General features: G+C 34.3%; 3 protein-coding genes and 1 long non-coding RNA gene across 10 annotated transcripts in view; all 4 read left to right on the plus strand.

Annotated features, from left to right (window-relative positions):
- Positions 1-13,957, plus strand: part of RhoGAP100F (Rho GTPase activating protein at 100F) — a 63,297-nt gene extending 49,340 nt beyond the window's left edge. For 2 of the 3 annotated variants that reach the window (XM_033329537.2, XM_076625406.1), the window contains exon 21: positions 1,297-13,957. In XM_033329537.2, coding sequence (XP_033185428.1) covers positions 1,297-1,554 — 258 coding nt within the window. In that variant the 3' untranslated portion in view covers positions 1,555-13,957. The remainder of the gene's footprint in view (positions 1-1,296) is intronic. The other variant, XM_076625408.1, reaches the window with a different exon arrangement.
- Positions 13,958-14,014: 57 nt separating this feature from the next.
- LOC143303790 (uncharacterized) lies at positions 14,015-17,467 on the plus strand. The gene is made up of 2 exons (XR_013060439.1): positions 14,015-16,587; positions 16,667-17,467. It is a non-coding gene; the product is annotated as an uncharacterized LOC143303790 (long non-coding RNA).
- A 293-nt stretch (positions 17,468-17,760) lies between these two features.
- Positions 17,761-24,308, plus strand: LOC117154494 (uncharacterized). Of its 5 annotated transcripts, none has more exons than XM_076625689.1 (16): positions 17,761-18,036; positions 18,129-18,245; positions 18,318-18,362; positions 18,464-18,615; positions 18,688-18,799; positions 18,877-19,059; positions 19,139-19,304; positions 19,380-20,155; positions 20,221-20,570; positions 20,699-20,832; positions 22,468-22,613; positions 22,688-22,918; positions 22,995-23,314; positions 23,387-23,707; positions 23,788-23,881; positions 23,981-24,308. In XM_076625689.1, exons 2-15 carry the CDS (start codon positions 18,170-18,172, stop codon positions 23,875-23,877), a joined length of 3,102 nt encoding a protein of 1,033 aa, XP_076481804.1. In that variant the 5' UTR covers positions 17,761-18,036; positions 18,129-18,169; the 3' UTR covers positions 23,878-23,881; positions 23,981-24,308. The 5 variants fall into 5 exon arrangements, with proteins under 5 accessions (XP_076481804.1, XP_076481806.1, XP_076481805.1 ...); XM_076625691.1 differs by having other exon boundaries at positions 22,688-22,912; XM_076625690.1 differs by having other exon boundaries at positions 22,691-22,918.
- A 149-nt stretch (positions 24,309-24,457) lies between these two features.
- Positions 24,458-25,754, plus strand: LOC117154498 (coiled-coil-helix-coiled-coil-helix domain-containing protein 7). The gene is made up of 3 exons (XM_033329551.2): positions 24,458-25,043; positions 25,276-25,374; positions 25,457-25,754. Exons 1-3 carry the CDS (start codon positions 24,954-24,956, stop codon positions 25,562-25,564), a joined length of 297 nt encoding a protein of 98 aa, XP_033185442.1. The 5' UTR covers positions 24,458-24,953; the 3' UTR covers positions 25,565-25,754.
- The last annotated feature ends 3 nt before the right edge of the window (positions 25,755-25,757 follow it).

Below are 25,757 nucleotides of genomic sequence, written 5' to 3' on the forward strand. Positions count from 1 at the left end.
TTTTTACATCAGCCTTTAGTTATCGTTCTATCACATGCATGGCCAGATTATCAAAAAAAAAATATATATACATATATATTAAAGAACCAAGTAATCAGTCATCCATTAGCTTTCATCAGTTTCACAGAGTCGTTTCGAACAACAGCTATGACTACAGTGTGTATATCAAAGACTCTGATGTACATGAAAATATATAAATACCTTTAGTTGATTGCAAAGATCAGGAATATCCAATGTCTGAAAACTCATGGTAGATCAAAAGCTATTTAATATGAATATTTATAAAAGATAGAATTGTTCTCCCTTAAAAACTATTACATTCAAAATGTTTATACAGTTTATGAAGTGACTATTCTTGATCAAGATCTTAATGTGAAGAATACTTTGACAGTGCGTCTGTTTTTGATCAATGTAAAAATGTTCATTCATAAAGTGTCTAGTACTCTTTCAACATAGTATCATCTCTCACGATATATATTTATGCTTAATTAAGAGACAAAGTGGAGAAAGAGTATAGGAAAAATGATCCCTCTTGGGAATCATTTTAATTAAGCAACCACTCCATCTCTGAAAACTATTTAGCAAGTGATAGTTTGAGGGATCATTAGTGCTCCAAGCATGCATTAATTGCACCTTGAGTGTTGCTTCTTGAATCTGGTTTGACATTACATTGTAGATCATAAACTTGATTAAATTCAATACCTCCTTTCTAATTTAAAATGTTTCAAACTGGAATCAAGAACAATATATCCTTTCAATTCCCAAAAATTCTTATCCAATGGACATCCTTTCAATTGTGAAGTATACATCAGATACATAGAATATAGTAACCAAGATGAGGCATCTAGGTTTCGATACTTTCAATTTTTCTATACATATTACACACACAACTCAAATCATAGATGTCTCATTCTACATAGGTGAACACATTTATTTCCATACATCCCAGGACCATATCTCACTCATCAAAAACAAGTCACTAGAAGTCACCTCTATTATGAGAGTGATTTATGCTTCAACAATCCTTGAGCAGAACCTTCACAATAGAAATACAGAATTCATTTTGCACACAGCCACACCACAAGTTCTTTAACCCTTTGTGCAACAATTTGAACAAACATATGTTTATTCAATTCAAAATTCAAGCCTAAAAAATCAGACCTGAAACCTCAGAAAATCACCATATATAGAGTGCGAAGGGTTAATATTTATCAAACACAAGCACGCAAAAAGAGTCCAAGGATTGCGTAATTAATGGAAAACGACGCTGGTGATACGGCGTCTCTGTTCATATAGGTGATAGTCTCGTCTCCCGGTTCACCTAGCAGCGAGGAGTCGGAAGCCTCGCCGGAACCGATTAACAAAAGCCTCCTGGGCGGCCTGGGACTCGAAAAGAACAACGAAGGGGCCACAGCGAACTCGACTGGTCCTGGAACAGAACAGATTACGCCGACCAGCAGCGTCGACACCGAGGAGGGAAATACACCACATCCTGAAGAGGGTGAGAAGGGCGTCGAGGGTGATGCAGAGGCCAGCGATGACGATCGACATTAGCACGTACCCAATACGCATTAGAGTCTCGTGAAATATGAGGATTTAATCGGGGATGTGCGCCCTGGATAACTTCGACGTCTTCGTTTTACCGATAGTTTGGAGAATCTTGCGTTTCTTCTTCTTTTTTTTTTAAGAAGATGAGATTACTAAGGAACAGTGTTGGGCATGAAATAATGAATACATCGAAAGGTTAAAATTTGTTCAACTAGGAATTACCTGGATTATCTAGTTGTTAGTTGTTAATTGTTGAAATAGACTGTAAACAGGCTCAAAGTCTGCTTACAGTTTCTCTAAATTTATTTATTATTTGAAGAAAGTTTGGCTAGGTTTGAATCTTGCCCAATACTGATGCATGCGTATTAAGAGACTGACAATGAAACTTGTAATAGAAATATAATGGATTTTGAAGTCTGTTGGAACAGGATTGAAAGGGTTTTGTTGCTCACAAGTGTGTTTGTTTGAAATTGTTTAAAAAAAAGAGAGAGAGGTTATATTCTTAAGATACAGCTTATCATTCAGAATTGTATGAAATGATAAACAAACATGTTAAGAGTTTCTGTTTCATTTTAATCAAAGATTCTCATGATGTGTTGACGAAAGCTGAAAAAAAGAAGATATACTTTCTACTTCTGATTTCTCAAAGATATTTAACGCGTTGACTGCTTTGATTTAGGAATCTAACTTGTATCTAACTTGTATCTAACTTGAACAACACTTGTATCGTGAAACGATTTTTCAATCTTTAATAGGTACCAGCTACTTGTAGAGCAGCAAAGAAGCGAAAACCAAAGACTTGAGTCTTAATCGATGCTGTATTACCTAGTGAAATAATTTTTCCTTGAATGTTATTATTGTTGGCTGTGTTAGGAAAATGGTTCTCTTCGTTGCGTAACGTTGTGTTTTGAAATATTTATAGATGTTTTCTGCGGCAGTCAGCGCGTCAAATCGCACATATATATTATGTTTGAAGAACATATAATTTATACAATGAACGAGGCTGAATATTTGTCGCCAGACGCACAATATAAGCGATCATTGTTTCCGAGACGAAATGGCGCGCATAATGGGACCACTGCGAATATTCGTTAAAGAAAATATCTTCGCGAAAAAACGAGATTCAACGCTGAAATTGACGATCTGACGACTGACTGAAAGCCTTCTGCAAGTTTTATAATACGACTAAACAAAACCTAAACCAAAGAAAATGAACTAATCGAAAGTTGTACTAATATTTAGAAGAAGATTTTACTCTTTAGCTGCGATATATATTATGATTTCACAATGACCAAAGACTGTAACGGGTTCCTAGTTTGAAACTTCTTGCACAAAATTTGACTCCTAGATAATTTTGGTCTCGTTCAACCAATGAAATAAGTCGCCATATACAAGAGGAAATAATTCTCTCTTCCGCAGCTGAAGAGTCAATATTGCAAGGTTTTTGAACTTTTCTTCGAGCACAAATGCCAGAAAGATTATCAACCAGCTGAACTTTTTTTCTATTCTATCTTGAGATCAGTCAAAGCTTCTTTCAAAAACCCAACGGTTGATCAAGCAAAAATGGAGCCAGTAGACAAGAAACTAACAGAGGAAAGGAGGCAACGAGTGAATAGTTGTACGACAGTGAACGTCTCTAAACATTCCCTGCGTCCTAAATTATGCACAAATCTATTTTACCGACTGAGAAGATAATGTCCAATGCATTGGAACAGCAAAGAAAGGGATACGAATGGAATGCAAAAAGGGAATCTCGCGATTCACCGCGCACATCCTCAACTGAAGGAGAGACTCTACCATTTCTCCAGTCGATTTTTCAACAAAATTCATGGTGTTTCCCGGCCGGTCGAGACTGAGATCTCACGCGAAAAAGTTCCGGAAGAGTTTCTTCACCGGCGAAGCTAGCTGCAGAAGAAGAAAGGCGACAAGAACTGATCACGCTGACTGGCGATGGAAGAAGAAAAGAGAGAGCGATATACAAGGAGGACAAGAGATGAAACAAAAATAAATAACCAAAGAAAAAACATACACACACAAAAGGAAAAGTTGAATAAGAGACATACACACACGTAGAGACATATAAGGAAATATGAAGATGATGAATCACACAGACACAACGGTCGATTTATATACAATATACTATATATATACATATTATATATACACACATAGGCTAGTCACGATATACATGTGCTTTTGATAAAAAAACTATTACTTAGAGGTTAGCTAGCCCTCGTATACAAAACACAAAGGAACTGCTGATGTACACGACAGCTGCGTCGCACATATACATGCATTATATGTAAAAGGAGAAAAGAAAATAATTGAAAAAAAACGAAGGATGAGAGACAAGATGCAAAGTATAGGTGCACGCAGACGATAAAGTTATACATAATATATATAATGTTCAGCGCGACAGGAGTCGAGGAACCGACTCCATGACTTCTTGTACATGTTGACAATAGCAAACCGACGAACGGAGAAGAAAGATAAAGGAGAGATTGGATCAGAATAAAAGCGGAGAGCCAGTGGTAGATGAATAGAAACTCACCGAGAAACGATAATAATTAAACGGTTAATTGTAAACTTCTAAACGATTAAAAAAACATAGCCAGTATTATAATTGTGTACGTGAAGAAGCAAGCATTTGAAGAGGACGAGCCGGGAGAGAGACCACCCTTCGGTCAGGGTATTCCCCGGGGTTCGTTTGTTCTACGATCTCGTCAACGGGGACACGAGTCGTTATTTGACTATTGTTACTGTCATTATGGTTAGTTAGTATAATATTGTTGCGTACAGACAGTAGATTTAAGTAGACCTCATGGTAATTAATGAGTAGTCCCATTTAAAGCTTATTATTCTTTTGATCTAGCTTTTAATATGGAAAACAAGTTCTCAATCTACCTTGAGATTTTACTTATTTTATCCTCACCTGGAACGAGTAAGAAGTGCATTAGTGAAACGTTTATATGTCAATGAGGTATTCTGAGTCCTCAAATTAATGAACCCAATGTTCACTTTAGTATAGTTATTGCGACAAATTCCAATTAGTTAAATGGCATCATAACTATTATATGTCTTCCATCGCATCCCAAAACACTCCCAATTCCTGTATTCTGCACTACAAACTCAGCACACAATCTATCCCAATGAGCACCATAGCTATAATTTTTATTATTGAATAGAACTTCAAACTTCTAGTCTTTATTTTCATTTATTCTCGTGCAAACTATGCATCTATATTTCTATATTTATAACTTTGTTCATTAGAATCCTGCTGCACTTCCTTACTGAACTAGTTATAGTACCCGTGGCGCTAGTATCGCTACTGGCAATGCTTAGCGCCATACGGTTATTTGACGATATCTTCTCAAACAGGACTAAATTCCCAAAAATCTACCGTGTGTTCGTAACAATATGTTTAAATAAGCGTTTATATGTATATATGTATATGCAGAATGAGTCGTCAGACGTTGTCATTTAAATTAACTTTCCTGTTGATCGATTTAGGAAGAGAATAATTTAATTTTTATTAACTTAAACACGAATTTCAATTAAATAATAAAATGTTTCAATTTCAATGATTGAAAGGTTGGAAACATTTTTTCTTTTAAATTAGTAAAAAGTTATTTCACATGACAATTTCCAGCGATTCATTCAGCACGAGATAGTAACTTTATTCAATTTAAATATTCTTACCATTTTGGATGGTATAGAAAAGTGGTGATCAAACGTTTAATACAGTACTTAATGTCCAGTCACATAATGGGAATAGCTTTTTGTAAATTTAAACATAAGTTGTTCGAAGTTACAAGAGAATTGCAAGGAAGCTATTTCCATTACAAGCAGTAGTTCTTAACAAACACCACTTTTTCATACTGCTGAAGACTAAGTACAGGAGTTTCCTTCGATTGAATAAAGCTATTATTCAACCCTATATAAATAATGTATAAATAATACATCGTGTATGAATAATGGTAACATTAGGATGAATGTTCACTAGCCCTTTGGAGAGGTTATGTGAACAAAATTTTATTTTAAACTATTAATCTAGTCAAGAAAGGCAAAAAATATCATTTTCTATAGTTAAGAACAATCCTGTATCAAAGACAATGTTGATGAAAGCACCCTGTTCAAAAATATTTAGTACTTGAAGGGGTTGACTGCTACGAAATTGCTTTCTCAGCTCGTGTCCTCGTGAGTGAATGCAATCTGTATAAATGGCATACGATATACTTATCGTATCAGCGTTCTTCAACAAAACATTCCAGTTCTTGGAAGTTCATACTATTAGATAATACATCAAAATAATGATACAATATTTCCTTTAATTCTCTTCGTTTTTTTAATTCTGTTGCTATTCAATGACCCGAAATTTAAGAGAAAAAGAAGGGAAAAAGGAAGGAAAAGTGATTTTTTGAGCTCGCTGAAGTTACATAAACAAAAGTCATCTAAAGGAAAGTACCAGATCAAGATGATATTACAGTTACGATGCCCATATTACAATTTGGCGATAGTTGAAGCTATAGTTTAAGGTATCCTATAAATCTCTGTGACGTCGCTTTTTGATCTTAATTATTCCTGAAGATGGAACTTTACTTTTTGATCAAATACTACACTAATGCACACATAAATTCCAATAGATCAGGGGCCTGCATTGTAATTGTGTCATAACAGATATATACCAATTTTATCCCAGGGATATTCTCGAGTCTCATAATAAAGAAAGAGATCTGTAGATCTACAGATTCACTATGTTTGGCGTACTAGGTTATGTTAAGCTTGAGATAGAAACCAGTGCGGAGTCATAAGTATATATCACTGTTGACTTATTGAAAAATGCTGTTACGATACAAGAATATATCTATGCATATAATATATTTACACGTATGCTATCGCATACTCCAGTGCGCTCTCTTTTTCCGCACAGTGTTAGTTTAATTGGCGGCATCTCGGTAGAGGATGTCACCAGGGGCGATGTTTGTTTTGAGTAGCCGAGATTCGAGGGTCATTGTATAGCTCATTGTCTGTGTACCATAATTCGCGTAGCCACATCTCCGATCTTACCGAGCCCCCGACTGTTTCACTATCGTTCGATGTGCAAGCGCCACGGAACGCCGGTCCCTTCTTTTTTATATTCCTCCTTTTCACTGCGTATATTTTAAAATTCCATTCATTAGCTCCATGTTAGTGCCATTTATATATAATAGTTCTATATTGTGTAAGTACTGTATGATCCCTCGTTGTCATCATTTTGTAAGAATATGTAGCGATGTCTACTTAGTGTTCCTAACCTAACCTAAAATTATAAGAAGCTACAATATGGCGAGAGCGTAAAATCAGGCAAAGTAAGTGTATTTGAGTTGTCAAGGTAAAGGATTTATAAAAACATAAGCTGAAACTTTGATCAGGGCTGCATGAAGAAATTTTTATCGTGAAGATATTTGCTTATTTTTTATAAAATGTATATAAGAATTACCTTTTAAAACCCAATATGCAATAATAAAACTGACGTTCGTAATTCTTAAACATTGTAATACTGTTTTATGAATTGACTAGTAATTCTTCAATTTCTGAATTTATGTTAGGTAAAGCACTCGTTATTTAGAGGATGAAACGAGCCTATTTATATTCTACTTTTTTGGTTATATTCGTCTATTCAAAAACATAAAATTATACAGAAATTAAAAAAGGACCTTATAAAAATATTGCTATATATACAATTTCTTAAGAAGATTTTGTATAATTAGGCTCATATAAAAGTTGAATTTTCCATGTTTAAAAGAATTATCGCCCGTCTATAGATTAACCAGGATAACCTTACTTTTAGTTTGTAAAGCTTGTCAGAATATTATCGGCGGCCGGCGTTCCTCGACGTTCCTAATTTTTAGTAATAACGATGAAATCACGCGCCCAAAAATACGCGTACCATTAATTACAATTATACGTGAAAGCACACTGCCGCAATTTTGTATGATTGACTGTTGTTATATATACCTATACCTACATATTATGCTACGTATACATAATTATTAATTGTGACTCGAATCGAACGATTGGTACGTGTCTGATGAGGGATTCCAGGTTAATAAATTCAGGTTTCACACATTTGTATCTTTTCCGAGCGTTTTCGGTTTGTTCAGTCTGGAAAAAAGTGCATTTAAAGGAAACAAAAAGCATTAGAAATGCAATCTTTGAGAACCCAATTGTCAGAAACTGACATTTCCAGTGGACTGTTGTGTTCATCAAGTAAGATATAATGAAGAGGATGATGCAAAGAACATTTCTTATCTAATAAACGTATGTCCGATTTTGCTTCCTTTTTTTTTATTTATAAAGCAAATTACTTGTTGCTAGGCGCCAAATACTCGCATTTTCAAACGTCAACTACTTGAAAACAAAACAAAATCGAATATATATCTATTAGAGAAAAAATGTTTCTTTGATCAGCCTCTATCTTCGCCCGATTAATCCATACTTCTGAAATCATTCTCTATATTTCTTGAGCATGAAGAAATATAAAATATAACAAAGGGCAGATAATATAAAACTGAATACCGAAGCAACAGATGGACTAGCCGAAAGCAAAATTTGACAATCAGTTTTGAATCAATTGCAAGACATTTCATTTCGATGAACGATTCGTACGCAATGAAATATTCGTTTATGATGGCCTGGAGATCCTTCGAAAGACATCGTATCGTTATTAATGGAACCCCTTGATCGAAAGAACCGAACGAAGGAACTGAGCCCAATGTACTGCAAGTTCGTGGCCTCGACTTCTCTAATTCCTTTCTGAAGATCGTATTTTCTTTCGGTATCTTCGGTCGGCCTCTTCTTCTCCATTCCAAGAAGACTCAGCGAGCAATTGCTTAAAATAAACTAAAGAAGTATTTAAAAAATTGTGGAAAATGAAGAAGGTATTGATTCTAATAATTCACAACGAAACTTCTGAGGAAGAAGAGGGTCGAAGAGCCACTCATGACTTCCGTGAGGATTCATTTACAATGTGTAGAGAAGAGAATAGAGTGGAAGAAAAACGAAGTAGAATAGACTGGTGAGTGAAAGAAAAATGAAAGGAAAAGCAAGAAAAAAAAAACGAAGCAAGGGGCGTAATATCGATATAAGAATCTAATTTTTTATTATGCTCGCATTACCTGATTCTCTTGCGCAATCGCGTTTCATCGAACAACCAATACCATGACTGCAGACGTTTCTTCGGACGAATTTTTGCGCGAAATGAAGAAAACTAAAAGAACCCAACGGCTTGTATTTTCTACCGTGGCACACGATCTTCGAGCGATTTTATTCTTCTTTACGATAACCCCGCGATATTTTATAGGCCGATTATTTTGATAAGCTCGAGCGCGCCAATATCTGGAAGAAGGAGGCGCGTTTGTCTTGCTGCGTACACGATTCACTGAAGCAGGGCCGTCGAATTTTCACTGAAAAAGGAGAAAGTAATAGAAAAGGAGAAAATATGGAGAATATGCATTGCAAAAGAAAGAAGATTCAATGAATGGTGAATATAGTGATTTTTAAATTCTATATCTTCTCCTTTACACTTTGAGTATTGTGTTAGAAGAAAATAAAAAACTGATTAATATTTGAACACTAATAGCTTATCTCTAGATTTCTATGAAGTTGTAAAATAAATATGTAAAAGAAAAGAGCAGAAGGGGAAAGCAAGACTTCTTTCATGAGAGAAAAGGCACAAAGAATTTTTAACATCTGTTTCACTGTTGAGGAAGCGAAATTCCTTGCTAGTTTATAATCAACGAAACACATTTATTTTCAAACCTTAGGAAAGACATGAAAGAAGAAGAAGTAACCTATTCGACGGTTCTGGGTACTAATTCCGCACAATGAGACTAGGAAGAAGTATCAACAAAGGCTCTTGGTATTATTTTGAGGTTAGGAGCGCGTAACTTCTTCAATGACTCGTGAATACCAGCATCGTTTCTGATTTCCCCGTATACAGGTCTTTTTAATCGTCGAATCCTAGCGCTAACATATATTGAACTACGTATATACGATGGACCATGTTTGTCATACTGAAACGTTTCTAAAAAAAAAAGCAAAAAAAAATAATGTGAGAGAGAGCGAGAGAGAGGGAGTGAGATTGAGAGAGTTTTTCCATGGTTTTTCTATGATTTAGAAGCAAACAGTAGCCAGAGTGCAATTGTTGCGCTCTTGAAAAAAAAATTTCTCAAGGAAGAAAGTTTAAAGAAGAAAAGAAGAGATGAACGAATGAGTATAACTATCGACTTTCTACGATTCAAACTTAAGTAGTTCGTATCATATAGTTTCTAGTCGTTCCTCAAAAATCCTCGAATCGTCACGAGGTTCATTCTGAATCATTCAACACAAACTTCTTTGATGATCTACCTTCGATACTCGTCTCCTCGATTCGATTCATACGAAGATCCTATTCAGTGTTGCATCAGATTACTTTTAGAAACGAATTAGGTATTCCAATCATTCGTTAATCTTCTTTTAGACCTAAATGGATTTTTCAAATCAGACGCAGGTCAGTTTAGAGGAAATGCTACTTCATTGCTACAACGAAGAATAAAAAGCCAAAGTCTGACTCTAAATATACCTTTCGCCTCTCCAAATCCTTCTATGAATAGTCCAGAAGCAGAAAAAAAAGAGCTGCAGCACCTAAAGAGATGGATGGAAGCTAAAGGGAAGAGGAAGACAAAGAAAACAGCTCACGGTGAACCTCGAGACGATTTCCAGAAACCAGCTTGGCTACGATTTACGTTGTTCTTCCTTCGTCCTTCCGGTAGACGATGATGATCTTCAAATGAGGGGGAGGATCCTGGAGAAAGAGACACAGTGAGCAGCACAATGCGCTCTCAGAGCGCGAATCTTAGAGAATAGTCACATGAGGATGATGAAAAACGAAGCGGAGAAGATATTCGAATTCCTCGAGCCGTCGTTCACCATGACGTAGACGTAGAAACGACGAACTTCACACTCCCACGTATTCAGTGCTCAATGACTCCAAAAAAACGAAGCAGCCACACAGGATAGTAAGTAGTTGGCAAGTAGTCGAGTTGTCTATACAGAAAACGGTGAGACAGATATATGTATACTTTGAGTCAGTAGACCAAGCAACGAGTTAATTATGTACAGAGAAGAAAGACAAAAAGAAGGAGATGACTAGGAAGAATAATTGCATATTCTTGAAGAATACTTGGTTCTTCTGTCGTTTTCTGAGCCCCACATCTCGGGGGATTCGATGTACGAAGCGTTCTCTTCTCAATTCATGAAGAAGTTGACGATGACGATGATGCAGAAGTTGATGAAGTTAGGAGAGATCAGTGAAGCCTGTAAATAAGTAGAGTCTCGTTCGTCACGTGTTTGGACTTGGTCTTTGGTCACGGATGCGCGCGACACAATTCTATTCAGATAAAATAGAAGAGAAGAGTATTATATATATATATATACACATACACAGAATACACGCGTACCAGGGTCGAAGCTGGCTGTCCTGGGGCCAGGTTATATTCTCTCTGATCCATGATGTACAGTTTTGGAGGCCGTTGAGAGGCGTGAGGGTCCCAGAACTGGATACGACCGTGCATAATGCAGTTATCTTCAGAAGAGTATAGCTTCTTGTGTAATTATGTGAATTGTACGTAGAAAGACACTTATCTCCAAGGAATAGCTGCGAACACATATCTCAAAGCCAGAATTCATTCTATCTGGTGCAGAGGAAAAAATGGATAGAGACGGATTCAGAATGATGGCAACGAGATGTGGGCCCTCCTTTGAATATTAGAAACTAGTTTCTAGCAAGGAACTTGCCGTGGTCGGTCTTGATCGCTTTCTTCTTTTCATTTCTTCCTGGTGGAAAGTGATTTCTTGTCTGATCGATGGACTCGGAGACAATTAAGACTCTCCCAATGTAAGATTTCATCCTTCTACTTCTTGTCACGTAACCTAGGAAATAATAAATAACATTCGGTTGTAACGTTTTAGGTTAGGTGTTTTGAAAGATAGAGAAATTAGTCAGAATTGGGCCCACAAAATCTTGAAAGTGATTTAAAGGGATCCGCCGATCAAGGTTCTGCGCTTGATCGTTTCCATCCTTCATCGAGCAGGGGCATAATTAGGTCGTAGGTTTTACCCTAAAGCTTTCATCGTCCTACATATCATAGAGAAGAAGAGATCCTTTTGTTTCTGTGGTAGAAAGATGGGCCTACGAAGAAAATTCTTAAGGTTCAGTGGAGTACTTAAATAAAAAGAATGAAAGTGAGCGTGAGAGTGAGAAAGGAAAGAAAGAGAAAGAGAAATATGCAATTAGGAACTCGAAACAAAAGAAAAGAAGAAATAAGAGGGCCTCTAGTAATTGATAGGGAAACGAGCCGCGTTTCGAGATAAACGAGAAACACGCTTTTTAGGATTAGTCGCAGCTTCGACCTAGCCCCCCAAAAATATAACTAAATGGCACTTTCTAACGTGCACCCTGAAATTTTTCCCTTTTCCTTAATTATCGTGAGTTCTATCCCTTAATATAGAAACTTTGTCTCGAAAATTCATTTACCAATAATATAATATTAATAATACATCTATTAAATTGAATTAATTCATTCTAATGTTCAATTTATGATCTTAGATCCTTTTTTAAATGTTGATTATTACTTTATGATAACCTTACGTTGTAATTAGAGCTCTCGACAATAATAAAGGAAAAGGATCTGATGCAGCTCATCGAATCATTCAGTTTTCCAACATATCCATCTTCTGACCTCGTATTTTCATAAATCAAGACGTATGACATGCACATCCTCATCTATAAGGTTCGTCGACAAATTATTTTCATAATCAGACTGATCTACATCGATCTCATACTGTCCTTATTCGATAGCTACTATCTTACAGTATTACAAAGGTCGGATTCTTTTCTCCTTTTTCGTAATTCCCGCCAGAACCAGAAACATTTTTATACAAAGAAATTTTTATGACCCGAATGACCGACAATTGTCAACCCTTTCACATGAGGGTTTTTTTTCTTCTGATATCGTTTACGGAAACAACTCCTATTGCTTTCAGATTGTTTGACAATAATCGTGACTGATGAATACTTAGAACGATAATTATCGAGCCCGAGAACTTCATAAGGGGAGAAATACTGATAAAACTAAAAAATAAAAAAAAATTAAAAAAAAGAATAGGAATAATAAAATAAAAGTTGAGTATTAATTATTAAAGTATGCGCAGATAACTAAATCACACGTGTGGAAGGGATGAAACACTAAGATAAATTTGTATTTCAACAAATAGTTTTTTTATTCATTCCATGTTAATTGACGATTTTGTATCATCTTTATTATGATTTATACAGATTAATATTTCATAGGAATCTCTACGTAAACATGTACATATAATCAGTGCTTAGATCATCGGATCTCCACACACAATATCGCTGTCAATCACTGTCATGTGAAGGGAGAAAAAGTGAAAGAATAAAAAGCTTACGATTATTTAGAGAGGAGCCTGTGAAACTCTCTGTTAATAGAAATAGCGTGGATGAATAATTGCAATTCACTTGTTGTATCATACACCTTGATTGAGGAAGTCTGTTGCACATTGGTTACTGTTACACATAGAAGAAGTTTAATGTTGAACACTTTAGCCTGATATCGATGAGACTCCAAGCATACACACAATTTAATTTAACGAACGACTAACTTGTCAATGAAGTTAAAGATAAATTTGAAAGAGCTTTTTCGTTTACAGTGTTTAAATTCTTGTTGAATGTATAGCCCACTGTGCAATCAATTTCCTCAATAATTTTAACATCTATGGGGAATGATTGGTAAACAGTTATAGGAACGTATGAACAAGAGTGAGAGGCAAGCATACGTGTCTGGGTGTGGATGAATGAAACAAGAGCAGAAAGACGATACAAAGAAGCCAGACGATTAAATCGTCAAGAGAATTGAAAATTCTAAGTGTATAAATATATTTACAAAATTGAGTGCATCGAGTGTTGTGTGTGTAGAAGAATCAGAAGATGAATGACAGAGCGAAATAATAAACAAGGGGAGAGAGCAGTGAGTTTGGAAGAAGGCGAGTGAAAGTTTATGTGAATGTAGAATAGGTAACGAGAAACTAGAAGCTATAAAATACTAATTTTAGAAGGAGGAAAGGGAAAACGTAGAGACACTACGAAAGAAGGGAAAGAGAGCAGATAGGACAGTGATACGAACAAATGATGGATGAGTGGTATATCAGTATTTGCGCAACAACAAAAAAAAGTTAAAAGTCCCAACTTAGAAGCGTATCATGAAATAAATTTGACTCGAATTTCGAGGATCGATCGATCCTCCGATCGAAGCTGCTGAACGATCCAGAAGACGAATGTGTGGCTAAAAGTATGAATGAATGAGCAAAAGGGAGGGTGGGAACGAGGGAGGGAGGGAGATTATATATATATATATATATATATATACATAAGACAAGAAAGAAAAATATATATATATATAAATTATACATATAAAAATGAAGGAGAAGAAAAAACAACTATCGTTGATCGCTATACCAAGCAAGTAGATATATATATATATTATATTGAAGAATATATAGTAGCGTGTCAGTATAATTAATTACAATTTGTAAGTGCGCGTCGCGGCGCGCTTTTACTAGAGACGCCCATTGACCGCTCATGCGAACCAGAGAAAAATCAACTATGAAAAGAAAGAGAAGCACCGATGAGAGTGTGAACACAAAAGATAGTGTCGAGTGGGAAAGTAAATGAAAATGCGTATCTTGTGTGTGACAGTGTCAATTGTAAATGCGTCCGGCTTTCTAGAAATTTTGTCTTCATCTAGGGATATTTTTCTAATCATCAAAGATCTCCCTTGAAATTTTAGATCTTACAGTTTTCAACAGAAGATTCATCATAAGTTGGTAGAATATCTAAGTAAATTTTCCTTAGATCAAAAATGTTACTAGGTACCTATAATAATTTTTGTTTTTTAAACGTTGGTCAAGCCGGACGCACTCCAAGAAGATGTAGAAGCACAGTACGCGGATACAAGTACAGCAACTTCAACACCAAAACGAAATAGAATTTCCTGCAATATAACAGAATTTAGATCAATTATGGGAATTCTTTGTAGCTAGAGATTATAAAATATTCGTATTCTTCGCTGTTTTTGCGTGTCACGCGTATTCGTTTGTCCAAGTCGCTTTGAGGTCCGCATCGTAACGAACATTCTCGCGATAAGAAAAGAAATCTAGGAATAAGATGAAAAAATCATTATGGAATGGGTAAAAACTCTGTTTTTTCGATTTATGTTATGTTCAGTGTGTTCACACGTGATCGTAAGATTTGCGCGTTAGTGAGCCAGGCACAACGGGTGAAATGGAACTTCTGCTTTCGAGGACTGACTTTTTTATGTCGTTCTAAATAAATAATAATTGTAATGATAAAGATAATGATAACAATAATATTAATAGTAATATCGATAACGATAATATTAAAGAAAAAATAAATAACGATGTGTGCGTTCGAATTGCTAATAATAATTAATAATAATAATAATACGTATACTTTAAGGCACGTTTTCACCCAGCGTGTTTGGCCATGGTAACCTGTTTTCCATTGTTTGTGAAAGATTTATTGCGTCGCGACGTTATCGATCTTGATGACGATCGATGTTTATTAATGATTCAAATGATTATCAATAGTAGAGCCCATTCGAGGTAAAAAAAGCCCTTCACACTCGGAGTCACTACGGAGTCATCTAGAGAAAAATGGAATCGTATGGGGAATTCCCCGAGTTATTAAATACTATGTATGAATAATGAACATGAACATATTAACGACAGAGGTAAAAAGTGGTTCGAGTGAGAAGGGTCGATTAGTTATTAATTAGCCAAGAATCGGTTAAGCTGGACGCCACACTTTATTTTTGTTTCATTTCACGGCAAGTAGACTGCCAACCTAATCGATAATATCATTAAAAAGAAGTAATAATAATTTTACTAATTTCGAACCAAACGAAATACTTCAAATTACAAAAAAACGTGTAATTTCATTATTCTCAATAATATAAATAGTTATTAGAAATGGAATTCTAGATATAGGGAATGTTAGGTATACGGTATTTTCTATCGTGATCACTACTTCCGTTATCGATCATAGGTTGACAGCCTGCCGGCCAAAAAGTGACGCTTGATAGCGAATCGATAAATCTCGCGCAAGTAAATGAAAAGAAAAGCAAAAAAAAATGATAAAGAATAGGGTTCTAACGTCACCGATTCCGGTGATAATTTAGTCAGTGTTAAGTCCACATTAATTCAAGATGGAGGATCGATGGTGTGCGCGATCATCGATCGAATTATAAATCAACAGTAGGACATATTGTAGAGCGTGAGAATTTCAAAGAGGTAGTACTACCGTTGTTCCGTTGATCGTTTTTAATAGATTTTATTGTGCCGTGACCGCATCGCGTGCTCCTGCTAAACGTTCGTTTCATTGCTGAAAGGTAACAATAAATAATTGACTTATTAACAAACAATCATCCGGTGACCTTCTTAAATATCTGTAATTACCCGATATCGTTCTGTTCACGTTAACAATGTTACTATTTTTAATTTACTAGGGGATTTTGGGATATGCAACATAAATCCTGGGGAAAATAATTCCAGAGATTGGTATAATGTATAATAGAAGGTATAGACAGTTCTTTTGCAATTTAGGAGAAATTCTTGCTCCTGAGATTATGAAGACGTAAAGAATTTAGTCAATTAGGTGATCTTGTAGGGTATTTTCCTCAGGCATGATTCCATTTATCCATATTAGAATTAATTTTAATCACTCTATTCCAAAATCCACAAAATTATTCCAAAATCAAATTTGAATTTTAATTAAATATTATGTAATATCTTCTCTTTAATTTTTAGTTGCTTCAAGGAATTGTTCTCTTGTGGAATAACATGGAATTCAGTTTCATCTACTGCTATCTAGAGATATTATGCATAACTTGGTACGACCACCAGGTGCTTCGATCAGATCTGGTAATCTGAAAGAATAAATTCCCTAGGAAGATCGATATCGATCTTCCGAAGCGCAGATTTTAAGTTTTTGTATTTCCAGTAACAAAATGATAATCGTGAGGTTCCACGGGACGCGGCCACGCTTAGCTAGGACTATTTTTCTAAGTTGCAAAGCATAATAAATTAACGATGTTGCATTATCGTTATTAGAGTATATTATAATGTACATTGATATTTTAACTAGCCGAGTAAGTATGAAATAATGTTACAAATCATAGTAGACGAGCTCCATATAATATACACACACACATAAATATATATATATATATATATATATATATATATATACATATATATATGTAGGTAACCTTGGTTGCGATCGTCAGTTATCGACTAATCGTGCCGGTTCGCACTTGAGGTCGGTGCACGCGCGCGCACTGCGACGCGCCCATTAGCCTGATATACCTATCAATAAAAACTGAAAACGACGGCGAATATAACACGTAAATGGGGATTAAAATATCATGAGATACGATTTGTTGCGAGTCAAAACACGCCATTTTGAGTTCCAGCATCGATCGATTGGCGATCAAGAAAGTACAATGGATGCGAATTATCTGAGGGAAAAAGGAATATCCTAGACGCGCGTACCACGAGGCTGGAACATTAATGAGCGTATGCGTGCGTGAAATGTAAGAGTGATTGAATACGAATGGGAAAAAGATATGATTGTGGTCTTTGACCAGAGAACAAAGAGAATTAAAAATATGAATCGTTTTGTCAGTCACCTCACTTATATTATACAATGTCATATTACTATGCTGCCATATGATATAAATATATGTCTACAGTAAGGAATATATTACTAAAACATTATAAATAAATATGTTATAAGTAATTACATTCGTGATCGAATCCCTTAAACTCGAGGATTTCATTCCTTTTTCATTCTTCCATTTAGAGTTTTATATTTATAGAATGAATTGTTAACAGAATATAGTTGAATATTTATATAAATACGAGAATTTATATTTTCTAGTAATATTACTTTGAATAAAAAGGTATTCCATATAGAAACGACGGGTAATTTTACATTTCCCGCCACGGTTTATAAGATATAAGTTAGAAAATGTATCACTGGATGGCGCTTTAAATAACCAAATTATTCTGTGGTTTGTACAACTAATAATGAATGATTTAGTGATCGATGACTCTTGAAGATGGGAGTATGACTTTTCGTTGTAGTTTAACATAACCTCTCTTTTGCAATGTCTAAGGTCTTTAGAAGTTTTTAAGATATGTGTGAAGTGTACAGTATTGTATTTTTATACACTTCGTAATTATCAGTCGAAGTGTTCAGTCTATGCTCTTTTTCATACTTTGCAATTGTTTAAGCAAATAAGCGTATACTTTGAGGTTATGAATGACCTTTCTGTATTGTTTATGAGAAAATACATTCTCGTTTTAAATGTACGTAAAAATAGCGTACAGATTTGCGTCACTTGATTGAATAACTAGATATGATCTCATCATTCTACTCACATTAATTTTCATATTTGCAGATATTTTTATTATCTGTAACAGATATAATTTATATTTTATTATGAAGCGACGTCAAAGAAGGCCTGTTTTAGAACTTAATCAATCGCAATCCGGTTTTCATGGAGAACATTTACAAAGTAAACACATATATTAATTAACAAATTTTTATTATTGCATTATATCTATTTTTAGATGTTAAACTGTTACAGAAGTGCATGGCATTAGAGAATTTTATATATATACAGTAGCATTCTGTAATTATACATTCAATTTTATTAATAAAAAGAAATTGTTAATAAAAACTCGTACATAGATTTAAATTTTATGTAATATGTCTCATCATTACCTTTTTTAGACAAACACAAACATATAAATAGTGATTACCCTGGACAAAACATACCTACAAATCCTCTGGCAAATTTACTTTGTCACTATAATTCAGATAGTGATACTGAAGACTCAAAGAAAGATTGCAAATTAGATGATCAAGTTAATAATTTTTTTAAAGTAAGTAAGGCTTCTCATGATCATAATTTTTTACAAAACATTAAAAAATGTAAGATCTTTGAAATTTTGTAGGAAATCCAACTGATTGCACCCAAACAACCAGTCTCAAATGAATCTAGCAATGCTGCCTTAACAACAAATTCTAACACACGCTTAGCACATTATACAAATCAACAAGCACTCAGTAAGATACTATCATATCTTAGAATTTAGAGAATGTCTTTGCAATACTTTGTAGATTAATAATGAAAACCATTTTAGTGTGGAGAGAATGCTTAGATGAATCTTCAGGTTATCCTTACTATTGGCACATTGAGACTAACGAAGTAACCTGGGAAATGCCAGATGAATTACGGTACCTAAAAAACAACATTAAAACAAGCTCTGTTATAAAACCACTTTCAATGCAAGAGTCTCATTGGGTTGATTTCTCATCAGTTACATGTAATTGTATTTTGTTGAATTTTTATTTTGTTCTTTAACAGATATGGATTCTCTAATCAATAGCGTGAAATCTTTTTAGATCAACAATCCCATGAAAATATACCAGAAGGTATGATTCCGCGGGAAGTGGTGGCTCGAAATCGTAATAGATATATTTGCAATGAGACTTTGCAGAAGCCAGAATCTCAAACTGATCCAGACACTGCTAACACATCTGATACCATGGATAACGATTCTGATGATGGGTATAACGCTAAGGCATTAGTAATTTTAAATCTCACTTTAATAGGTTTCTTAGAAAGAATAATTTAATGATTTAGGAAAATAGAAATGATCACATCCTATGGGAGTGATGAAAGTGATTCAGATACAGTGGATGAGAATCGATCAAAGTACGACATGAAAGAATCATCGGTGAAAAACACAAGTACAACACCAAAATTGAGATGCCCTGAAAAACTTTCTGCATCAACCCCTATAATCCAACCACAGTTACTGACAATTTCTCAGAATACAAATCAGATGTACGAAAACAAAGGTACTGTAGAAGAATCAATGGTAGAATCCGTGGACTCAAAACCATCCGATGATGCAGAGGTTAAGTACTTAATAAATCAAATTAAACAAGATGCTGTTCAAAAGATAGATTATACGGATAAAATTAATAATGATAGTCGATTAATGAAAGAATCTGTAATAAAGAAAAGCAGTAATAAACACAGTGTTGATTCCGATGTAGACTTCCGCATTTCTTTAGTGCCTGGTTACGATGAAGATTCAGATGTTGAAGAAGAATCTGAAGATAAACAGGAGAGAAAAGCTCTATTTCCAATTCCTCAACCCAAAGAAACCATAGACAGTATGTTATTAGGTAAAATTGATGGTGATCAAATAGCAGAGAGTAATGACAATGAAGAAATTAATGGCGAAAGGAAAAACGTACAAGAAGATAATGAAGACATTCTAGAAAGGTTAGAATGCAGAGATGATTCAAATACTAAAACAGAGGAGGATACGCAAAAAGGAAACAAATTCGTCGATAACGTACATGGTCGGAATAAATTTTTTCAAAGGAAAAAACGTATTGCATTTGATGGTAAGAATATTTTACAAATCAATAATTATAACCTGAATTAAATTAAAATTCACTTATTTTTTTAGTTCCATCTACAAAGATAAAAACAAATAATGATAATGAAACAAGTAAACTGGAAGTGGAGACCCAACGCGAGGAAATAAACTCTTGCGACGAGCATCTTATTGAACCTCAGGTTGATCAGCAAGAAGAACCAAACACTGCGAACGAGAACGTGGAAGAGAATGTTTCAACTTGCAAAGATGAGTCAAATAGTACTGAAGGAGAAACAAGTACATCAGAAACGAATGGCGAATCCAAAGAAGATGAAGGGGAGGTTAATCTACTATCCCAGATCATACTTGAGAAATTAAAGTTTTTATCAGAAGGAAAACCAGGTGTATCGCCAGTTCAATTGATGTCTATTCAGCTACAAGTAAATAAAATTCCTTTTTACATAGTTATAAGAGATCAACCAATATAATGTTATATCAAATAAAATATAATATTATATGTATGAGATCTACATGTATAATGAACGATATATTGAATATTATGTTGCAGACATTGTTTGTTGCATGGGAAGCAGGTTGTTTAGAAAAGAATTACTTACGTAGATGGTTGAGTGACACCAGTCACGAATTGGAACGCTTGGAACAAGATGCAGCACCACCTGGATGGCTATGTCAGTGGGATAGGTATAGTATACCATCTAAAATTTGTGTATTTCATATAAATAAACATAAATCGTACCATACAAAATATCGTGTATGTTATACACGTCATTATTCTAAAAATCTTCAAGTCATGTAATCTTTGCACATATCATTAGCAAGACACTTAGTAACGATAACGAGTGATAATTTCAATCTTTTTGTTTTAAATTAATTTTCTTCACAAGATGGTATCTTGAATTTAAAACATGAAGTATTTTTTCAAATTTTTTTTAATTCTTCTCATGATTCATAGTAAAAGAAATGAACGAACAATTGTCGTATCCTTATTAAGAAACTTAATCAATTTGATTTTATCAATTTCAGAATAAAACATTACGAAATTCTTTAAAGTTTTTAGGATCATTAATTCTACTTACGTCCCTTAAAGGACAATATTTTTATTAATTAAATTTATTGAAAATTATACATGAATGTGCAAACAGTACCGGGTTATCTTATAAAGTAACTAAGTAATAAAAAGATAGGTTTGTGTTCAGAGTGGAGCCTCAAAGACCAAATGTGCATTATCTAAAATTATGAACGAAGAGTATATGTGGGAGAATTAACAAACATTAGGAGCATTGTTTAGTGACTTAAAGCATGAAGATTATATTATCCAGTATATTTGAACACTTCAAGAACTAAACTTCTGAAATAACTAGAGTCAAAAGCTCACCTCAACAAAGTGCAGAGACAGAGACTGTACCAAATGGATAAAACCATCCATTAGAGATGCAGTCATGAAACCTGAGAAGTATTTGAAAGAGATCTTAAATCATGTGAGTGTTAAACAGACTTAGTAACCTGAAGGGATAAGTGATAAAAGGGGATGGTCGTTGCTGGAAGAAACCATTAAATATCAAAAGAAGCTTATACCAAATTAACTCAAGTTCTTCTTGGACGAAGTCATATGAAGGAACTAGGAACCTAAAGAAGCTAGGCATCATTGAAAAGATTTATCAAGTCATTGAAACAAGTTGTACACAAAGTTGTTAGTCAAAGCATCAAAGTAACAATACTTGTAGACGATCATTACATATATATCGTACGAAATTTTTGTTTCTCTACACTACATTTTATGTATATGTTTTTAATGTCACGTATATACGTCATTTGTTAAAAAAAAAATACATTTCATGAAAAGTTGTATCTTCTACATGTTTAAACAATTTGTTGAAATGTAACAATTAAAAGGCGCTTCCCTTGGTTCCTCAACGAGTGCACGTCGTTGTATATCTTTGAAAGTCATCCTCAGGCCTTTGCGCCCTTAGTTACACGCATAATCAATCCGCTTAATATTTCGCTAGCGTAACGCAGATATTGTCGACGTAATTCTCAATGTTCGAGTTTGCGGAAGACATCGCCTTCTATGTAACTGCTAAGTAACACTTAATCCTTTTATAATAAAAGGGCCTCGCTGACTTAATGGCACACCGAGCTGCAGGTAGGAGTATTAACTTTTTGTTTTCTAGCTAATAAGTTGCTTCAGAACTCAGGAGGACGTTCTTTTCATGGAGTAACGTCTTTCCAATGTTTATCAATGTAAAGAAAAAAACCATGCAAGTAAGTCACTTTTATTCGTCACTGTGCTACATCCCTTTGTGGGCTTTTTTCCAGGTCGCATAAGCGATATTATTACCAGAACACTGCCACTGGAATTACACAATGGACTTATCCGGATACTGGCATCGCCGGTGGAGCTGAAGAGATGGAAATTTGTTCCACGCCTCCTCCAGCTGAGCAAGAAGATATTATTATACCTGGTATGGTGAAGTTTTATAATATAAAGTTAGACCCTTAATTTATTTAGTGAATAATGTATGCTTCTCTTTGATAGCAGAAGAAGAAGGACTAAGATCAAAGTCAAAGAAATCAGAAGGTGGAGAGACAACAGAGGACATGACGATGCCAAGGAACAGCGACATAGAAGCTCCGCCTCCACCACAAATTTCAAATCCGAGCCCACCTCCACCCCCAAGAATATATGCGGAGGATTTGAAGAGGGACAAAAGGAAACAAGATAAGTGCAACGACAAATTGGATAATAAGAGACCACGACTAGGTGAAGGTGCATCCTTATTAAATCAATTTTTCTTTACACACTTAGGTATTTTAAATATAAACTGATATATTTCTTTCTGCAGAGGGAGCAGCAGTCGCGGAAATAACACAATTAGAAAATTCTGTTGCCCCATCCTCTACCTTACTGTCGCCTCAGCCTGCCAATCTTGCAAACGTAACTAACGCAGAACCCCTGCCACCAGGTGTTGATTTAACAGAAGCACCTTATGAGATACCTGCAACTGCCCTGAAAAGAATTATTTATGGCGCTGTGCAATCACAAGGTGCTGCGCTCTACGATGCAGCTGCGAGAGATCCGACAGTTCCTATTCTAAGTCATCCAGCGACCATAGTACAAGAACATTATCTTCAATATCCAGCATATCATCAACACTTACACGCTGTATGTTATTAAATATACTAATACAATCAGGTTACTTCTGTAATTAATCTTGTTATATTTATTGTCAAATAGCCAGCGGCCTTAGTACTTCCGCATAAGCACAATGTGCAGCCTGCGATTCAGCTAATACCTGACTACACTCCGATATATACGAATCATAAGGTCATTGAGAAGCCACCAGTTAAAACAGCGAAAGAATCTTTAGTGTCTGCACTAGATTCATTTTACAATGACATTGCGCGAATAGAGAATATCGGAATAGAGAAAGTTCCTCAGAGACAAGATACTACGACTGTGGAACCGTCGTCCTTACCAACAGAGGAAGCCAAATTAGAGACAGACCAAGAACCTATCCCTGTTGAAACTACTGTGAAAGAAAAGAAAAGGAAAAGGGTAAAATATTTTAATAAAAGAAGTAAAATTAATTTGATATATATAGATTACAAAGAAATTACATTGTGTTATGATTTCAGACAAGGATTGGTATTAGTAAAAAGCATAAAGAAGTCTCTAGTATGGTTGCAAAATGGCAAAAGGTGCAACAGAATTTCGAAAATACGTAAATTGGTTAGTTAATCTAATATTTGAATGTTAAATATTTTATATGTAAAATTTGTAATATTTTTGAATATTTATTATATGTAAAACTTTAAATATTATTTCCAGCTGCAACTTGCCGATATTTAGATCACTCGACACAAATAGCACACTGTACTCTCGCCAGTATAGTGACCCCGTACCTGCAATTAACTTTATTATTCTCTGCGCTCCCTTTTCTATTTTTAAAATTTGACGAACTTACTATAAGAATTGGTAGGTTCTGAAAAAAGGATGTTGTAAATTTTGAGGAGTTATAGATATGATTTTCTTATCATTGTGTATATACAAAGTATAGGCTGATCTCTTTTAATGCTCATCAACTGTGAGAGAAGAATATTATCGCGATTTATAAGCATTTGAAATAAAAAAAGTATTGTAATTTAATAACATTCAATTCCACTGTCTTCGCGTATAGGTTTATATGTACTATGCTTTGAAGTATTTAGGATTTATTTATCCTCAAATATCATGGAAGAAAAGTGTTCTCCCATCCTATACAATTTAAAAACCAAATATTTCAGTACTACGTTCTCAAAAACAAATAGCTACCTCTTATCACAGGTCTAGAGTTAATTACCTACTTTTCAAAACAACAAAAAGAGGCTTCTACTTGTTTGTTTAAGGTTATGTAACTTTGTTTGAATGCAAATTGAGGAGATAATGTTATAATCATATTTAGGTACTTTCATAATAGTAACATAAATTTTAAAACTGAAATTACACAGAATCCATAATCATTGTAGAAAATTTATAAGATTATATGTATTACAGATTCATTTTGTAACAATATGTACATACATATATGATTATCAAAAATATATATATGCATATATAAAAGCAGACAATTATAATTGGTACTTATTTAAACTTACATTTATTATTTCAAATTTTAATTTAAATTTCTACTGTATATTTTAATTAACTTTGATATTTTAAAGACTTATCATTTTATAAATAAAACTTGTTAAACTCGATTACAATTGGAGAAAGCCACGACTATCAATGTTAAGTGATAAACTTTGAATATCTGGAAAATAAAATGAGTACTTCAAATATAAATAATAAACATATATCGACATTAAGAGAGAAACTCACTCAAGATCAGCATCTAATTAATCCTTGTTTACAAGTACGTGTATGGGATTTAGTTCTTTGAGGTTATATAATTTGAACCTTTTTATTCAATTAAGATATTTAAAGAAACGAAACTTACAATTTAAAAAGTTAGAAACTAATTTAGAGAAGAATGGAAGAATAGATAAATTGTAGCTGTTGATCTATTATTTTAAAAGTTGATGGAAAGTCTGTTACTTAACCTCAAAGGTATAAAAAGCATGTTTATCTTGTTTATTATTTTTCAGGAATATAACATCAGTGGGAAATGCCTAGAAGACAATAAATACGAAGCTAATAATTGTATAATGCAATTTGAAAATTACAAGCTCTGTAAGAAATTTTGGGTAATCGTACATATATATTCACTAAGTACATTAATGTCAGTTCTGAATACAGTGTGCTTCAAATATTTTATGAATGTTTTAGAGAGCGGTAATGATCAATAGGAAGATTCGAGGTATAAAACCGTTCCTCCCTTTGCCTGAAGAAAGAGAAAAAATAAAAGAAGAGTACTTACAATCTCGCAAAAAATAGTACAGTTTTTTTATGGATGATAGGTTTTGTATATAATTTTATAGCTACTTTATAAACGTTATTTATATCTACAAAATCATTTTTATCATAATCCTGAAATATATAAGAGATGTATTCCTAAAATAGATAACTCTTTGTTCATTTCTATAATTACATGGATTATATGTAAAAATAAAGTAAATGCAAAACAGTC

The sequence above is a fragment of the Bombus vancouverensis genome, chromosome 16 (assembly GCF_051014615.1).
Source record: "Bombus vancouverensis nearcticus chromosome 16, iyBomVanc1_principal, whole genome shotgun sequence".
In the NCBI taxonomy this organism is placed as follows: domain Eukaryota; kingdom Metazoa; phylum Arthropoda; class Insecta; order Hymenoptera; family Apidae; genus Bombus; species Bombus vancouverensis.

Excerpts from the sequence above, each read along its gene's own strand:
- LOC117154494 (XM_076625689.1), top strand. The coding sequence starts at position 18,170 with ATGAAGCGACGTCAAAGAAGGCCTGTTTTAGAACTTAATCAATCGCAA. Across the intron at positions 19,060-19,138 it reads TGATTTCTCATCAGTTACAT|ATCAACAATCCCATGAAAAT; the intron begins GTAATTGTATTT and ends AAATCTTTTTAG. Across the intron at positions 22,919-22,994 it reads GAGACCACGACTAGGTGAAG|AGGGAGCAGCAGTCGCGGAA; the intron begins GTGCATCCTTAT and ends TTCTTTCTGCAG.
- LOC117154498 (XM_033329551.2), top strand. The coding sequence starts at position 24,954 with ATGAGTACTTCAAATATAAATAATAAACATATATCGACATTAAGAGAG. Across the intron at positions 25,044-25,275 it reads TAATTAATCCTTGTTTACAA|GAATATAACATCAGTGGGAA; the intron begins GTACGTGTATGG and ends ATTATTTTTCAG. Across the intron at positions 25,375-25,456 it reads AGCTCTGTAAGAAATTTTGG|AGAGCGGTAATGATCAATAG; the intron begins GTAATCGTACAT and ends TGAATGTTTTAG.